At 41.3% G+C, this 17,012-nt stretch overlaps 1 protein-coding gene across 1 annotated transcript in view; it reads left to right on the top strand.

Annotated features, from left to right (window-relative positions):
- The window catches only part of LOC117418251 (GDNF family receptor alpha-1-like), a 49,032-nt gene extending 32,303 nt beyond the window's left edge, over window positions 1-16,729 (top strand). The window contains exons 4-9 of the mRNA XM_034031083.3: window positions 1,330-1,681; window positions 3,928-4,037; window positions 4,755-4,889; window positions 9,253-9,455; window positions 12,124-12,174; window positions 14,580-16,729. Of these exons, the coding sequence (XP_033886974.3) occupies window positions 1,330-1,681; window positions 3,928-4,037; window positions 4,755-4,889; window positions 9,253-9,455; window positions 12,124-12,174; window positions 14,580-14,735 (1,007 nt within the window). The 3' untranslated portion in view covers window positions 14,736-16,729. The remainder of the gene's footprint in view (window positions 1-1,329; window positions 1,682-3,927; window positions 4,038-4,754; window positions 4,890-9,252; window positions 9,456-12,123; window positions 12,175-14,579) is intronic.
- Window positions 16,730-17,012: the final 283 nt, after the last annotated feature.

Here is a 17,012-nt window from a genome sequence, read left to right as displayed (position 1 = left end):
TGAGGGCGCTGTGTAAAGGGAACAGAGTACCCTGGACAGGATGGCCAGATGATTAATTCCCGGGGTTAGGCGGAAGTTGGCCATCTAGAAAGGAGACGGAGCTACTGTACACTAAATCATCGACCTGGAAGGGAAACGATGTGCAAATGTTAACCAAGGGGGCGTGATTGACGGTATATAAGGGGACGTAGCGAGGTGATCTGTTCCTTTGTTATGGTTAATGCTAAACCGGAAGGAGACCCGTATTGTTATCGCGAGTGTTTTGTTTGTTTTGTCGTGTCTATTAGACAGCTAAGACGAGCCGGAGCTGTCGCTAAAGGCCAGCACCAAACCCGGAGAACATTTCACTTGTGTCATGATTAACTGTATTTGCACCACAAGCACTATAGCACTCACTGTGGACTTGTGATCACGCTGCTATAAGGATTGGATAGAGCTTTAATGTATTCCCCAGATTTATAGTACACAAGGTTTTACCATTCAGTGAGTTGCCATGCCTGTTGGAAAATGAAGAATCAACACAGTATAAGATGCAAGCGCTTACATTTTTGTACACACTGTTGGTTTTGCAGACAAAGTGTCAGAGACGGTACAAGAAGCTGATAAGTACAAGATTGCATCAAGTAGTACTATTCAGCAGAGATGGGCCGAACCCACAGGTCTGTGCATCGAACAACAGCGGCAGGTAGCAGCTGAAGACACTACAATCACCCAGTGCTGGAGGGACCGATACACCCAGGATAGCATAGTTTACGTATAGAGTGAGAGCACAAAAGAACAAAAGAACAAGTACAAAACACAAACACAATCAAGCCAGAACCAGTTTACTGTCTGCAATAGCAGCCTTTAGATCACTTTAACCCACGACATGTCATTGTCTCTGCACATGTGACCCAGTCGGCAGGTGTAGCCCACAGGGGGTTGCCCTGTGGTGATTGGACCTACAAAAGGAACAGGGGAGGGCTAAAACCCCAGGTGCAAATGGGTATTAAAGAGCTTGTTGCTTATGCATCTTAGAATCTGCTTGCTCTGCAATGGGAAAACGATTCCCTGCATATATTGAATAAACCAAACTAATATCTGAAGATCTTTGATATAGATCACATCAAGAAACAACTAGTCACTACTACGAGATCATCTTCTTCAATGCCTGCTAGTATTTTACCTTGTATTTACTATGGCTCACCACAGTAAACATTTAGAAGGGGTGCAATGACACAACAGAATATTTTTTGTCCAAAAATGACTATTGTTAACACAACCTTTTCAACAACACAGATCAGCAGGCAGTAACACATGCTCATCCTTTTCCTTTCCCTTCATTCACAGGAGAGCCTGCAGTCACAAGAGAGAACAACTGCTTGAATGCCGCTAAAGCCTGCAACCTGAACGACACCTGCAAAAAATACAGATCGGCGTATATAAGCCCGTGCACCTCTCGCGTCTCCATTGCCGAAGTCTGCAACAAGCGCAAGTGCCACAAGGCCCTTCGGCAGTTTTTCGACAAAGTGCCTCCCAAACACAGCTATGGGATGCTCTTCTGCTCCTGCCCTCTGGTCGATCAATTAGCCTGCACAGAGAGACGGCGGCAGACCATTGTTCCGGTGTGTTCGTATGAGGACAAGGAAAAACCAAACTGCTTGTCTTTGCAAGTGTCGTGCAAGACGAATTACATCTGCAGGTAAGATAGCAGCTGGCAGCGACGTGATTAATGAGTGAGTGGAGAGACGCTTGGAACTGCTGCAAATTACCAGGATTTGGATGTAGAATTTCCACCAATGTATTGGGCAGGTGGGAAAAAAATAAAAACAAAACTAGACGGCTTGGCTGAGTAATAAAATCCTGAGTAGCAGCTGGTGAATTATCCCTGAATCTCTGGACTTTTAAGCATAGTGTACTTTTGTTTAAATAAATAACTATAACATGAAGACCAGTCAGCAAATATGTCAATTTTATTACTTAAAAACTATTTTATTTATTCCTACTATAATCAAATGTGGCTATACTGATGTCCTGTAAGCATGCTTTTGAAAAGAAAAATGCAACTGTTAAGCAATACTTCCCACTATCACTAACTTGAATCATGCAAGTCCTTCCATGAGATGTCCATATGTGGTTATGCAAGAAACATGCAATAAAAAGCATGATGACATGACAGATTCATTTGTACAGAAATCTATTAAATTAATAGGGCAGGTTTTTGCTCTGCAATGTGTAACTAGGTTACAGTAGTTAGGTGTTTTAAGCCATCATAAAACTACAGCAACATAAAAAAGAGCATGAAACGGCTCTACTGCAGTCTCATTGGTCACTGATGTGATTGTCTTGAGATCTCGATAGAGCTGTAAAATAAGTAATGATAACTCTAGCAGCTCCTGAGACTGTGTATACAAGGGGAGCCTGTCACCTGCAGTAATCTGAATGACGGGAGTCAGTGTGACTCAAACATTTGAACCCCATTAATACCAATGTCAGTAAGGTCATTTTCCCTCTCAGGTTTCTCCCTGAAGAATGGAACAGCATTACTCAAACAAATGTAATCACAAGCACTACAGAGCAGCCAGACTGCAGTGCTTCATGTCTTCTGAAATTGAGACAGACATCCTGTCTAATACATGACCTTAGGAAGAAAAGAACAAAACATTTAGAAGCTATTCTGAATTCAACTTAAAGAGCTCTTTAGGAAGGTTAGGAACAGCAACTGTCCATTCTGTAGACTTGAGTATTAATTGAAGGCTCCTTTCTGCCAAAAAGGGGTGACACCACGACTGCATTTATTATTGTTATTCATTATGCATTGTTACTTGCAATTCTTTCTGACGCTGATACATATCTTGAGCCGCTGAATACAGTTTCCCTATTTGTGATATACACAATAGACTCAATTTAAAGCATTTAAATGTAATAATAATAAAATAAAATAAATCTCCAGTGGAAAATTCCAAAATAAAACTATTCAAAGTGGAAAATGTCAGCTTTGTAAAGATGCCATCCATAGAAAGCTGTTGCAGGGTTTTCTAATATGGCTATGCCTAAAATGGGTTAATGGGTTGTTGTATATGTTAAATCAAAAAACGCTACCCCCCATCACTAAATCCTGTTGGTTAACCCATCTTAATCCGATTCTGCAGAACGTTATCGCATGGATATTTAAGAGGCCATAAACAGGACAATTACTCCAGTCAATCATTACTGCAATGTTCTTGGTTCTTGAAGATGAACACTTAATCTTCCCTTAATTGTGTCAATATTAGTGACATCCCTGTTTTTAAATTGCTAAATTATTCTAGTATTTAAATGCAATGAAGCCTAAATTTCCAACTTAATTGCTGTTTGTAAATGAAAGACCGGCAATAATTCTATTTAAAGTCCATATCTAAATATGCAAAAACAAGATGTTAATATTGGCTGAGAAAATGAAGTACACCAGTTTGTTTGTTTGTTTGTTTGTTATTTTTTTTTTATTAATTCAAAGCTTATTAAAATTTGATTGCAGAATTGTTGAAGGAAAAGTTGATAAAGCGGGCAAGTAATTGAAGTGGAAAGCATTTATTGTTTCTATTTGTGTTAAGTGACTGAAATGCTTGTAGCACCAATAAAAACAAGATTCGTTTACAAAAACAAGGACGGATCTGATTTCATTTTTTTTCGTTCATCTTAAATTACTGTTCACCTGCCGCTCAGATGTACACAGTGAAAGCGCACTCACTGTAGCCTTTCCCTGTGTTTAAATACACTGATGTACCAATAGCTCAAGCTGAGGTACGATCTGACAGCATGGTATCCTGGCCCTCAGTCCAGGCTACATTGTATCCAAGCAAAATTCTGCAACTGCTGAATGGGTTGACAAAAAGCCATTCATGCGCAGACACCAACATCTTTGCTGCAACTGGAAGAAAATGCTTTTTTTCCCCCCATCTGTTCCAGGTCTCGGCTTGCAGATTTCTTCTCAAGCTGTCAGCCTGAGCCTCGCTCCGTGAGTGGCTGCCTAAAGGAAAACTACGCAGACTGCCTGCTCGCCTACTCAGGGCTTATTGGTAAGATCCTATCAACGCTGTCTTAGCACTAGGGTGCCCTGCTTCACATCGTTGCGAGAGGTCTTGAAATGCTGATCATGATTCCTTTCACAAGTGGTTGTGATGAATCGGCACTCGGGGGTCGCTGCGAGGGGTCCTTGACGGTTGTCCGTCAGCGGGAGGTTTGACTGCAGGTTCGATGAGAGACCACAAACACAGAGACATACAGCGTTTTAGGGAATTCCACTGAAGGCACACTGTCCCTACACCGATAACATAATAAAGAGGTAGTGCAGGAACAAAACATACATCCTCCATTTACACCCAACTCTCTCTCTCTCTCTCTCTCTCTCTCTCTCTCTCTCTCTCATTAGAATGTTGCGTGACCTTTAAGCTGATGGACCACAAAGCCACTTTTTCAGGAACAGTGGCTTGAAACCTGGTTCCAGGAGACCGGGAGACCTAGTTTGAGGAAACTTTGCTGTATCAAACCCCATGTATCCCCTGGTGTGCCGTGCAGGAGCCTGAAACTCAGTTTCTTGAAACCAAGTTCCAAGACACAAAGTGGCTTTGTGTTCCCTCAGCTTTAGTCTCTCACACGAGACACTGTCACTTCTTAAAGCTACAGCACGCAAAACGACAATAACACATTTGTCACATGGTGTCGCAAGCAGGGTGGTTAATATGTAGTTAAGGAAGATGATGTTGTGCTGATCCTTTTTTCTGCTTTCTTCACAGGCACAGTCATGACTCCAAACTACCTGAAATCCAGCAGCATCAGCGTTTCCCCGTGGTGTGATTGCAGTGCCAGCGGGAACAACAAGGAAGAGTGTGACAAGTTTGTGAACTTCTTCAAGGATAACGCATGCCTTAGTAAGTGGGGAGGCTCACCGGAGCGTCTTTCAATGCACTCAACAGAATAGTCTATGTTTTTATTCTAGTTCATACAGTTTGAAACAGTTAACACAGGTAAAACCACACATAACAAATAGCCAAGCAGCATGCTTCATGCTCCTAAAACAGGATTTCAAACACATGCATTTCAGTGATGCAAGGTTGAATGGCTCATTTCGATTTGCAGGTTTGTATCTGCCTAGTCTTCCACTAGCTCGTTCCACTAGACCGTTTAACTGCTTTGGTTACTTGACGGCAATGAAACAGCAACTGCTTTGGTGACTTGACGGCAATGAAATCACCCAGAAATGATGGGATGTCACACTGACATCCCATGTGTTACAGTCTATCACTTTGTCTACAGCACTTTGTAATGCAGTACACCTAACCAGTGAAATATATGGGGCGGTACACTTAAATACATTGGCCTAATAAACAAGCTACACATTTTGCAGCCCCAGATATTTTGGTATAGAGAGCTATTGGTGCTAAACGTCTTTTTTTCTACTTCTTTACTTGAACAAAAAAGAGAATGAGGCAAAGCATCGAAATGCTTTTTATTCTAACAGTAATGCTGACTGAAGAAGCATAATCACTGCTCATTCGTTGATGTCTGCAGGCTAGATTGTGGATTTCACAAGCAATCAGGCAGAAATGAAGGAAACTCTAAACTCAAACTTAAAGTCCCTTCTCATCTGATTAAAATCCCTGTTTGCAAAATCATTGTTGTGTGTGTGCTTCCTCCTGACACGGCAGTCCTGCTGTCTTGGGTGAAAGGCATTCTGATTAATATCAGGCACATCGCAGGCTATGTTTACACCAGGAATACAGCAGCTGATTGGGCTGATTCAGCCCAAAGAGCCCAATTCATCTGAGCACTGGCCATTTTATTTAAACCAGTTAACACTGCTGTTAACAACTGCCCTCTCAATGTTCCATAAAAGTCACTATTTCATGAGCCCGGAGTTTCTTAACCCTCGCTGTGGATGGATATCCCTGGGAACAGGAAGTGTATGTAGTGAAGGAGCCTGTGATAAAACTTTGTTTTAGCACAAGTTACAGCAATTATTAGAGTCTGGGGCACTAATCCAAACTGGACTTGCATTTGCCTACAGCTTTATTTACCACAATGTGTTGCAAACTGGTATAATCTGGTGACATACATTGAGGAACGTGTGTGTTTGTCTGTATTGCCAAGCTTACAGTTTTGCATGGATATCTTCTCTGATTTTGCAGTAACAGCTGTAGCAGGGGAATATATTTTACTAATTGAACTTGTCATATTTGTTCTTTCCATTAAGGGTTTTATAACATGTAGTATAACACAGGTCTTGTTGGAGGAGAGTATTTTGCTGAAGTGTTTAGGGTTGCAGGGTAAGAAGACACTTTGGCTGGCTTATGCCTAATTGTCTTGGTGTCCCTGAACAAAGGTTGACGTTTAGTTTGATGATGAATTAAAGTTTTATCCTAACCTAAGTGGAATACGATCCACATCCTTCCTGGTAATAGGGAGACACTTTGGGGCTTGGCTGCTTACCCTGGTCATCTGCATGTGAAAGACTCTGCAAAGAAAGAAGGGAATTCGTTTAACTGTCCTGGAGGCACTGCAGTCAAGAATGCTGAACAAAATAGTCAACCGTTGGATAGCCTTTCTGGAATAAGGACCTTTGTATTTCATTTTTAAGAGATACAAATATATTTCATTATTAAGAGACAAAGAGCTGACTGTTACAGTCCTGCAGCTCTGCAGTACATCTCTCCATTCACAATGCATGAGGCAGTACATCTCTCCATTCACAATGCATGAGAGGCAGTACATGGCAGTGCTGAGTTCTCCATGCTGTTCATGTCAGTCAAGCTCAACTCTTGACCTGTATCTGGTCCATTTGCTTATATTATCTATGTCATTTTTTATTGCAAGTGTGTTAGTACAGTCATACAGCTATTGCCAATCAAGACTAAAGCTAAAACTCCAAATCTCACTTTGTACACTACATGTTTTGCATTTTTAAGCCGGGAGCTTGCTGTCCTGCCCTTGGATACCCTCGTAACTATTGTGTTTAATAGCTTTTGCAAGTTGGAATCATCACATACTTCACAGAGCCCTGTATGCCAAAGTAACCTGAGGCACTGAATCCAGAGATGCAAAGCATCAAGGAATCTGTACAATTGAATGCGGATTTCACTCAGCCTTGCTAAGTGAACCATTCACCAATGCCAGTACATATCCACATTGACTAAGGGTAAGCAGTGACACTACCTCAGTGTTTCTTCCACTTAGTCAGTATATTAGACATTTTGGCAGATCAACAGTATGTGAGTGTATATATCTATAAAGATATACTGTAGTAATTTGTTGTAAGATGCAGCGCAATGCTTCATGCACTCTGCGGTGATGGTATACACAACAGCATTTTCTATGGTTATAAAAAGCAATGATCTACTGAAAATACTACAAGTTACAGTAGTAATTGAAAGAGCCTTCTCCAGGTCTATGTGTTGAGTGTTTTGATTCCAGGTTATTGGAAAGTGTTCCTGTTAAAAAAAGATATACTGGCTGATATGATTATAGATGCATTTTAATTAAATACATATTGCAATTATAATTGTACTCAAAATAAAACAGTACATTAGTTTTAGCTTTACATTTAGTTTAATATTCTTTATCATTGTTATTGCTTATTGATAATGTTTTAAAGTTATTCGTAGAATAACAGACTTAAGGGACGAGTTGCTGCTTGCAATAGAAACATATGTAGCTTATTCAAAATAAAATGGTTTAACACTATTTCATGTACTGATGTGTTGCCTGGAATGGTTTTAGGTACAATCATGACATTCTGACTTCAAAAAATCAATACGGCTACCTTTACAAAACAGTACCAGGGTTAAGCTCTTTGGAAATGAAAGACGCACACCAATGCACCCTATCTGCTTTGTGGTACCGTAGGTACCATGTGAATCACCACAGTCCACTCTGAGGTGTAAGAAAGGCATGCCAAGCCTTCAGCTTGCTTCAGGAAAGCTGTCCTCTCCACACAGGGTCATTACTCTGTACATACAGTTTGGTTCAGGGCTAGAAGGTCATTTGACTGCAGAGAGCTTCTCAGAGGGGATCTTGACGTGATGTACTTCTACTCTCCGAGGACAGAGCAAGTTCAAGGGGTGCTGCTGTGGGCGGCTCACTGTCATTCTTCATTAGGAAAGCTGTTCACAGAGGAATAGAAGTCCTTTTAGATACCAAAAACCTTGACTCCCAGCATCCAAACATCAATCCAGCTTCCTACTGTGGAAGTAAGAACCTCATCATGATAGCAGTAACCCCAACCTGATTGTAATGGGTAGTTTGAACTGTTCTGGGTAACACTTTACATGCAGTGTCTCTAATTACTGTATTTACAGAGCACTTACTAAATACATACTTACACATAATTACAATGGTATTATGTATAGTTACAATGTACTTAGTGTACCTTTGTTTCATGATATAAACCTCATCCTAACCCTTTTCTGATTAAATTGTATACTTACAAATATCGTGCAAAAGGATTTACACGTTAAGTACATTGTAACTATGCATAGTAACACTATATTATGTTTAAGTGCACATGTATTTACTATGCAACTACTATGTAAATACACAGTAACTAGAGGCACAATGTAAAGTGTTTCCCTTTTCTGTTTGTGCCAGACTGGAGCTCTACAGACAACAGACTAAAAAGGCTTTGCCGAATATTCCCCCAGAGAAATGAACACAGAATAGAAAGCTATATGATAAGCAGCAATCTGCGGTACGTCATCTGCAGAAGTCAGTGAAGGGTGCCAGAACAAATGAATGAGGTCTGGAAAGATTGAACTTGCATACATTATTCTAAATACAAAGGAGTGCAGGCATGCTGAAGTGAAGTAATTACCTGTTAGGAGAGGGGAACTCATCATTTGGACATACATGTTGATCAGTGCAGCAGTAAGAGTGATTTATAACATTTGTTCTGTCGTTTAAGATGATTTAGCCATCAACGGTAAACAGCTTATTATTTAATGGTAGCCACTCAGGGCTTTAATCCGGAAGCAAGCAATTGGCATCGTCAGATCGACTTGTCTGATTAACTTAACAAGTATGTATTCTAATCCTTTTGTTTTATATGTGAAACAGTTAACACATGGATCACTGAACAGCACCAGTTACAGTACTTAACCAAAAAAGGGAATGGTAATGTTGAATAGAAGCAAAAGCGTTTCAGTTGAATTGCTGGTGTTTTTCCATAAAGCTAATTTTGTTCATGTCGGCGCTTTCAGCATCTCCTGGCATCTCTTTATGCATGTTCTGTCTTCCTTGCAGGGCATTCAATTCAGGCATTTGGGAACGGCACGGATGTGAATGTATGGCAGCCCAGGCCTCCGGTGCACTCCACAGCTTCCACAAGCACTCCGTCCCACAAGGCACGAGAGAGAGCTCAATCCCCTGTGGATGAGCAGACCCACATCAATGAGATCAGCACCGCTGAGGAAGCCAACCTCTATCCGATCTGTGCAAATTTACAGGTAAGGGATTACATCATTAACAGCAACACTGATGTATTTTGAAGACAAGCGCTTTTCATGTGTTTAGGAGACATGTGTGCTCCTCTTGCTTTGGGGAGTTGCTTTTGGGTCTGCACATGTTAGCAGTTGGCACATCCCCACAATTAGAGCTGAAACTCAAGCACACTAGCGATTCACCTGGTAAAGACACGACTGGGCGAGCCATGTAGTCAGGGGGGCACAGTTTTCCAACCACTGGAAAATCTTTAATCTGGGTTGAGAATTATTATTATTTTATTTTATTTGAGACCTTTAAGGTCCACCTATAATGCCTATTTCAAGATTGAGTTTCTATGAGTCTCCAAAGTAGCTGCAGTTGCACCTTGGCACCGGGGAATCTTGTGGCAGGCTGGCTGCCTGCTTGCACCCTTCCAGCTGGTTTGATAGGAAAACCCCAATCTCATAAAATCCAGTTATTAGCTCGTAACAAGCAGTCAGCTTCTTCAGTCTCCCATCTGTTTTAATGGAGAAAGGGAGTGAGTAAAAACATTGTAGATCGTACTGCCACCTTCACTTTTAAGAAGAAAAAGATAGATACTGAGGGGGAAGGTTGCAATAGAAAATGAGTCGTATGCATGCTTCCAACTGTTTTGCCCTCAACGCTCATTCCACCCACCCAGAAGCTGAAGCCCTGGAGCCCAGATTCTGTCAACATGCACAAGAGCAGCAGACAGTTGTTTAGCAAATATAAATGACTGCAGTGCTTTAGTTCAGGGTCTGTCTGTCTGTGTGATTGAAGCCTCAGCCAGGTAAAGTATTAATTAATAACCCATTCCAGACTTATTCAAAACAGACCCCAAACCTAACATGCAATCATTGTGAAAGGACTGTGTTATGAAGCCCCACAGGGTTGGTAGAAGTGAAGAAAGAAAAAGAAGTAGCTATGCATTCCTGTTGTGTTGAATTCATATCTTCTGTCCTCCACTCTGGGCTTGAATACAGTTACATTGGACACTTTGTAAGCTCACTGACTATTCAGGGCAGCAGTGTGGAGTGGTTAGGGCTCTGGACTCTTGACCGGAGGGTCATGGGTTCAATCCCAGGTGGGGACACTGCTGCTGTACCCTTGAGCGAGGTACTTTACCTAGATTGCTCCAGTAAAAACCCAACTGTATAAATGGGTAATTGTATGTAAAAAATAATGTAATTGTATGTAAAAATAATGTGATATCTTGTAACAGTTGTACGTTGCCCTGGATAAGGGTGTCTGCTAAGAAATTAATAATAATACTAATTCAGTAAAGTTTGGCTTTTTTTTTCAATCATCAATTCCACAGGAAAGGTGTAACAACAACTGTTAACAAATGCAGTGCATGTCTGCTTTAAGCAGAGTGGATCGTTCTAATTAAAGCCAAGCATGCAGCCCCTTTATACTGTACAGCCTGTTTCGTCGCTCGCTTGTTATTTTTACGAAGTGACCTGTATAGGCAAAAGAAGAACAAAGGGAAACGTGACTGATGGATAAAAAATGTCACAGTAATGACTAAGTCCTACTTCCCCTCCCCCCCCCTCCACTCCACTCCCCTCCCGAGGCCTGAACGGGGTATTCACTAAACTGCCAGGCTGCCATGTCAGAACTAATTGGCAGTCATGGCAACATGAAGATTGACACCTTATAGCAGACTGAAGCTGACACATTTCTATAACCCCCCTGAGCACCGAGATGAGAGCTGAACTGAAAACAGTTTGCTTAAGATCAAAGTGCTCTCACACAAGGCTGGCTCCCAGTGTAGGAGCATCTGGGGTATTTTAAACTTGGACCCAGTGGTTCCCTCTAAGCTAAGAGCAATTCACAGGGTCACTGAGACTGTCACTTGCTTTTCCCTGCATGTGGTGTGAGCACATAAATCTAGAGATGGATGCAAAGGATGCAAAAGTTGTTTTTATTTTTTTAACGCAAATCATTTGACTCTGCGCTTCTGGGTTCCACTGTGACATAGTAAGCAAGACAACAGTCCTTGTCCAAAACCCAAGACATTTCTGTAACATGTTGAGAGAAGGAGCGACTAAAAGCTGTGAGCCCCTTTATCCCAAAGTAAACGTCTTTGACCTCTGCTTGCCTTGCTTTGGTTGCTCCTCTCACAAAGCTGCCCTGTAGCAGCGGCTTCATGCATTCGATAACAGAGCACTCAGGAGAGCCAGGTACACTGCTCACCATGCACTCCCATATAGAAGAACTGATTGGATTGTAATGTGTACAGTATGTCCAGCTTCATATTACAAAAAAAGGCTTCAAGCCAAACAAATATAGGACACCTGCATTAGGAATTAAAATAAAGTTATTGTCTGGTTCTTATGTAAAAAAGAAAACTGAAAAGCACCAGTCATTCGTAGGCAAACACAAACCCTAGCTGATCTTTGTGTGTTCCTGAAGCCTTTTTTTCATTTGTGATCTAAAGAACCTTTCCCCATGCAATCTAATCATGCTGCAGAGGTGATTGGAGGCAGCAGTGCATCCAGATGTCTGCCTTCATTTAAAAAGGTGTGAAATTCACCAGCGGGACACTTTCATAACATACAGTAGCACCTGAACTGAAAGTTAGACGCAAGGGGACAAGGCATGCTTCGTCAAGGCATGCTTCATCACTCTTTAAGACTAATATCAACCACCCTTTTTGTTTTCCTGCAGGCTCAGAAAATGAAGTCCAATGTAACAGTGGAGGAGACAGCCCTGTGTGAGGTAAGCACCTGTACATTAATACAAACATGATGATATGGTGGAGTATATGGTGAAAACTGTACTGGACACACACATAACTTATAGTCCGCTGGGGCAAACAGACAAACACTGAGCCCTATGTTATTGCTGATATGTGCTGCTGTTTTAACCAGTGATGAACCAGGAGCTAACGACTGATACAATGCTGTACATTCTTGACTTTCCTTCTCATTCTGTGTTTAGCTATGCCACACTAGATCTGACTTTTGCTTTGAAATAAGGAGCATTCATTTGTTACAAATTTACTGGACCACTGTCTGTCTACTGATTTCCGGAGCACAAAACCAATACCATAAACTGAACTGTATTTTTGCATGGCCTATCATAGCAGACTAATGTATTAAAAGAGAAACATGCAACATGAACATTATAATTCCACTATATGTTTGCATTGACCAGAAATACAGACCGCTACACCAGTTTCAGAAGCAGCTCATTAAATGCATGGTGTTCTGGGAGCTATGCAGCTTGGGATTGCATTGTGTTCTGGGAGCAATGCAGCTTGGAGTTGCATGGTGTTCTGGGAGCAATGCAGCTTGGGATTGCATGGTGTTCTGGGAGCAATGCAGCTTGGGTTTGCATGGTGTTCTGGGAGAAATGCAGCTTGGGGTTGCATGGTGTTCTGGGAGCAATGCAGCTTGGGATTGCATGGTGTTCTGGGAGCAATGCAGCTTGGGGTTGCATGGTGTTCTGGGAGCAATGCAGCTTGGGATTGCATGGTGTTCTGGGAGCAATGCAGCTTGGGGTTGCATGGCGTTCTGGGAGCAATGCAGCTTGGGGTTGCATGGTGTTCTGGGAGCAATGCAGCTTGGGATTGCATGGTGTTCTGGGAGCAATGCAGCTTGGGGTTGCATGGTGTTCTGGGAGCAATGCAGCTTGGGTTTGCATGGTGTTCTAGGAGCAATGCAGCTTGGGATTGCATGGTGTTCTGGGAGCAATGCAGCTTGGGGTTGCATGGTGTTCTGGGAGCAATGCAGCTTGGGTTTGCATGGTGTTCTGGGAGCAATGCAGCTTGGGATTGCATGGGGTTCTGGGAGCAATGCAGCTTGGGATTGCATGGTGTTCTGGGAGCAATGCAGCTTGGGGTTGCATGGTGTTCTGGGAGCAATGCAGCTTGGGTTTGCATGGTGTTCTAGGAGCAATGCAGCTTGGGATTGCATGGTGTTCTGGGAGCAATGCAGCTTGGGGTTGCATGGTGTTCTGGGAGCAATGCAGCTTGGGTTTGCATGGTGTTCTGGGAGCAATGCAGCTTGGGATTGCATGGTGTTCTGGGAGCAATGCAGCTTGGGGTTGCACATTGTTTCCTGTTGTTTTTTTTAAATAAATTAGTTAGGAAGTTCAAGCCAGCCAGAAATCTATTATTTGTTGATTTCTCATGATGAAATCGTTTTTTTGTTGCGCTTCGGTATGTTTATGTACTGCTAAGCCATTTGAAGTTCATTAAATGTCATAGCATGCTATAAACGTGCATCATTGTATTGAATGACATTTAGTGATCTGGCCCGATGTTAAAAGTGCTATGAGTTAAGTGAACTCATACTGTTTACCCAAGCAATGGATTTTTTCAACCCACTTGAAACCCTTTTTATCCTTTTTTAAGTAAAGAGAGACAATCAAATAAAACAACAAAATAAAAACATAAAACAAAAAACTGTATATAAGACAATATATGCATGTTGTATACAACGCTTACAGTAGAATGCTGATTCAAAGTACTGGAATATACACACTTTAAAATGGAATTACTGATAGTATTTTATTTTCTGGTAGAAGGTGTTCCATACTTTTCATATGCACTGCAATGTCATTCCATAGGAAGAGAGAATTTATTGAGTACCAGAATAGAGAGTCTTTCTCAATGTCTTTATGGAACTGATCAACCCCAATATAGTGACACTTCAATGAAGTGAAACGGTGGTTCAGGCAGGAAACTCACTTTAACCTTAGATCATATCACCTAAACATCAAGTATATTTGTCTTTTGATACATAATCCGTCCAGTGATCGGCAAGGAAAAGAGTTATCTCTTACCTCCAGCTGCTTTTTGTCTTTGTCGAACGGGAGGGCAGCTATCCTGCCCCCTGCACATGGCTTCCCTACAGTCAGCCTCTCCACTTATCTGCGAGCTAGTTTATGGACAGGGGTAAATAAGAATGTAGTGTAAAATATGTATAATGTGTTGTAGTGTTGTCTAGTCTATGTTTTAACAAATAATCCAGCGCATGAGTTTCCTGACTGAACTGTAGCCTCATTATGTAACAGCTAACACAAACATTGTGTGTATTATCAGTAAGTCAGACCTTACAGACATATCTTGTAAGGAAAAGACCCGAATTAATTTTCAATCCCCTTTTTACCCTCTGCAGGTCGTCCGGAATGGTGAAGCCAGTTCCTCGGATCACGTCATGTCAAATAATTCTTCCAGGGCGTCCACACCGTTCCATTTGAGTTGCATTATGCTGATTCTCAGTGCCATGGTGCACTCAGCTGTCCTGGCTATCGACTCAGCAGAAACATTATAACCATACATACAAAAAAAAAGAAAACAAAAGGACCTGTAAAAAACAAACAAAAAAACAAAAAAACAAAAAAACAAAAAAAACATAAAAAAGCTAAGCGTAGTGTGTTCCCAGTCTCCTGTTGTATTGTTTCCCGGAATTCCGTTTCTAGAAGCTATGTCGAGGCACCCTGAAGTGGTTTCATTTTAACTGGTATTTAGGGTCTATGTGAACACTTGATACAGGGCTGCATTGCAAACCACAGTGTCTTGTGGGCATGTGGTCTATCAAAGGATATTGTTAGTGCTGTAACCGGGTTTAAAACTCAGAATGGGAAGGAGGCAGCACTTTGTATTGTTGAAATCCTTGTTTGTGTTGCCTGTGTGTGAAACGGTTTTGTTTTTCGAAACTGGGTCGAGGAGAGAGAGAGCACAGCAGGGTCCCGTGGAGGTGTCACGCCGTGAAATAACTCGACTGAAGAGGGGAGAGGATTTCACAAGGCTTTTTATTAAAGAAAAAAAAAAGAAAAGCGTTCTCCAACTAGTAATGTTTATGTAACGGGTCCTGCATTCATGCTGCTGACAAAAGGGTTTGTGTCTCACACCACTGTGATGTGTTTTCTCAGTTTTAATCCACACATCAAGAATTCAATGTATGCTGTGTTAAAAATACTGATTACAGTGCTTTATTTTCTGATTTACTTTCGATTGACAAAAAGTACTAACTAAACTAACTAAATGTGTGTACATTTTTAGCAGTATATATTTACTGTTATCCCAACTGAAGCACTAACCATTATATTGTAAAGTGACTGTAATAACTCTGTAGTCAATGTATCACAGTTTAGCTAAACTGTTATGAACAGTAACACATGCCCTGAAATTCTGTAATAACTGCAACAGACATTTTACATTTAATAAGGTTAAAACTGCCCTGAGGTGGGGGCAATTGAAGACTTGATATAGTTGCTGGTAATGTCTACATAAAGTAATATATATGTACTGTACAACAGCTGATTTCAAAGTAACTTCATTAAAGTATTTTTAATGCAATCAGTTATATAAACATGTATAATGGCTGCTTCAAATAAGCATTAGCCTAAATGAACATGACCACGGAGTGCAGTGAGCCTGCAATCTAACTGTTCTGTACAAATGAACATGACCACGGAGTGCAGTGAGCCTGCAATCTAACTGTTCTGTATAAATGAACATGACCACGGAGTGCAGTGAGACTGCAATCTAACTGTTCTGTATAAATGAACATGACCACAGAGTGCAGTGAGACTGCAATCTAACTGTTCTGTATAAATGAACATGACCACGGAGTGCAGTGAGACTGCAATCTAACTGTTCTGTACAAATGAACATGACCACGGAGTGCAGTGAGACTGCAATCTAACTGTTCTGTATAAATGAACATGACCACGGAGTGCAGTGAGCCTGCAATCTAACTGTTCTGTACAAATGAACATGACCACGGAGTGCAGTGAGCCTGCAATCTCACTGTTCTGTACAAATGAACATGACCACGGAGTGCAGTGAGACTGCAATCTAACTGTTCTGTACAAATGAACATGACCACGGAGTGCAGTGAGACTGCAATCTAACTGTTCTGTATAAATGAACATGACCACGGAGTGCAGTGAGCCTGCAATCTAACTGTTCTGTACAAATGAACATGACCACGGAGTGCAGTGAGCCTGCAATCTAACTGTTCTGTATAAATGAACATGACCACGGAGTGCAGTGAGACTGCAATCTAACTGTTCTGTATAAATGAACATGACCACGGAGTGCAGTGAGACTGCAATCTCACTGTTCTGTACAAATGAACATGACCACGGAGTGCAGTGAGCCTGCAATCTAACTGTTCTGTATAAATGCAGACTGGATCATTGGGAATTAAAATACAATTACAGCTTGTTGATTGGGTTTGGGCCTAAAAGGTCCATTTCAAACTTTTAAAATTGGGTATTTGAATCCCAGCTGAACATGGAATAAAATTCTTGTATTTTGTTTGGCGCATTCCATTGAATTGAATGGGAGGGAGGGTTCACACAGCATGATCACTGACATGCAGCACTATGACATCACTCCAGTACTGTATGTAACGGTTATGAATGATTTTTTATTATTATTATTTATTTTTTTTATAGTCCTATGGCTTTACGGTTCATAATTCTCTTCACAGTGGCAGAACCCCCTGCAGCGCTACCTGTTAATATGCTGTATAGTTTCTCTCATTGTCATTTACACGGTTAATCAAGGAGCTTTGTTATTTTTATAGATGTCATAGCTT

The sequence above is a fragment of the Acipenser ruthenus genome, chromosome 13, assembly GCF_902713425.1.
Source record: "Acipenser ruthenus chromosome 13, fAciRut3.2 maternal haplotype, whole genome shotgun sequence".
In the NCBI taxonomy this organism is placed as follows: domain Eukaryota; kingdom Metazoa; phylum Chordata; class Actinopteri; order Acipenseriformes; family Acipenseridae; genus Acipenser; species Acipenser ruthenus.
This window is presented reverse-complemented; position numbering and strand designations above follow the sequence as displayed.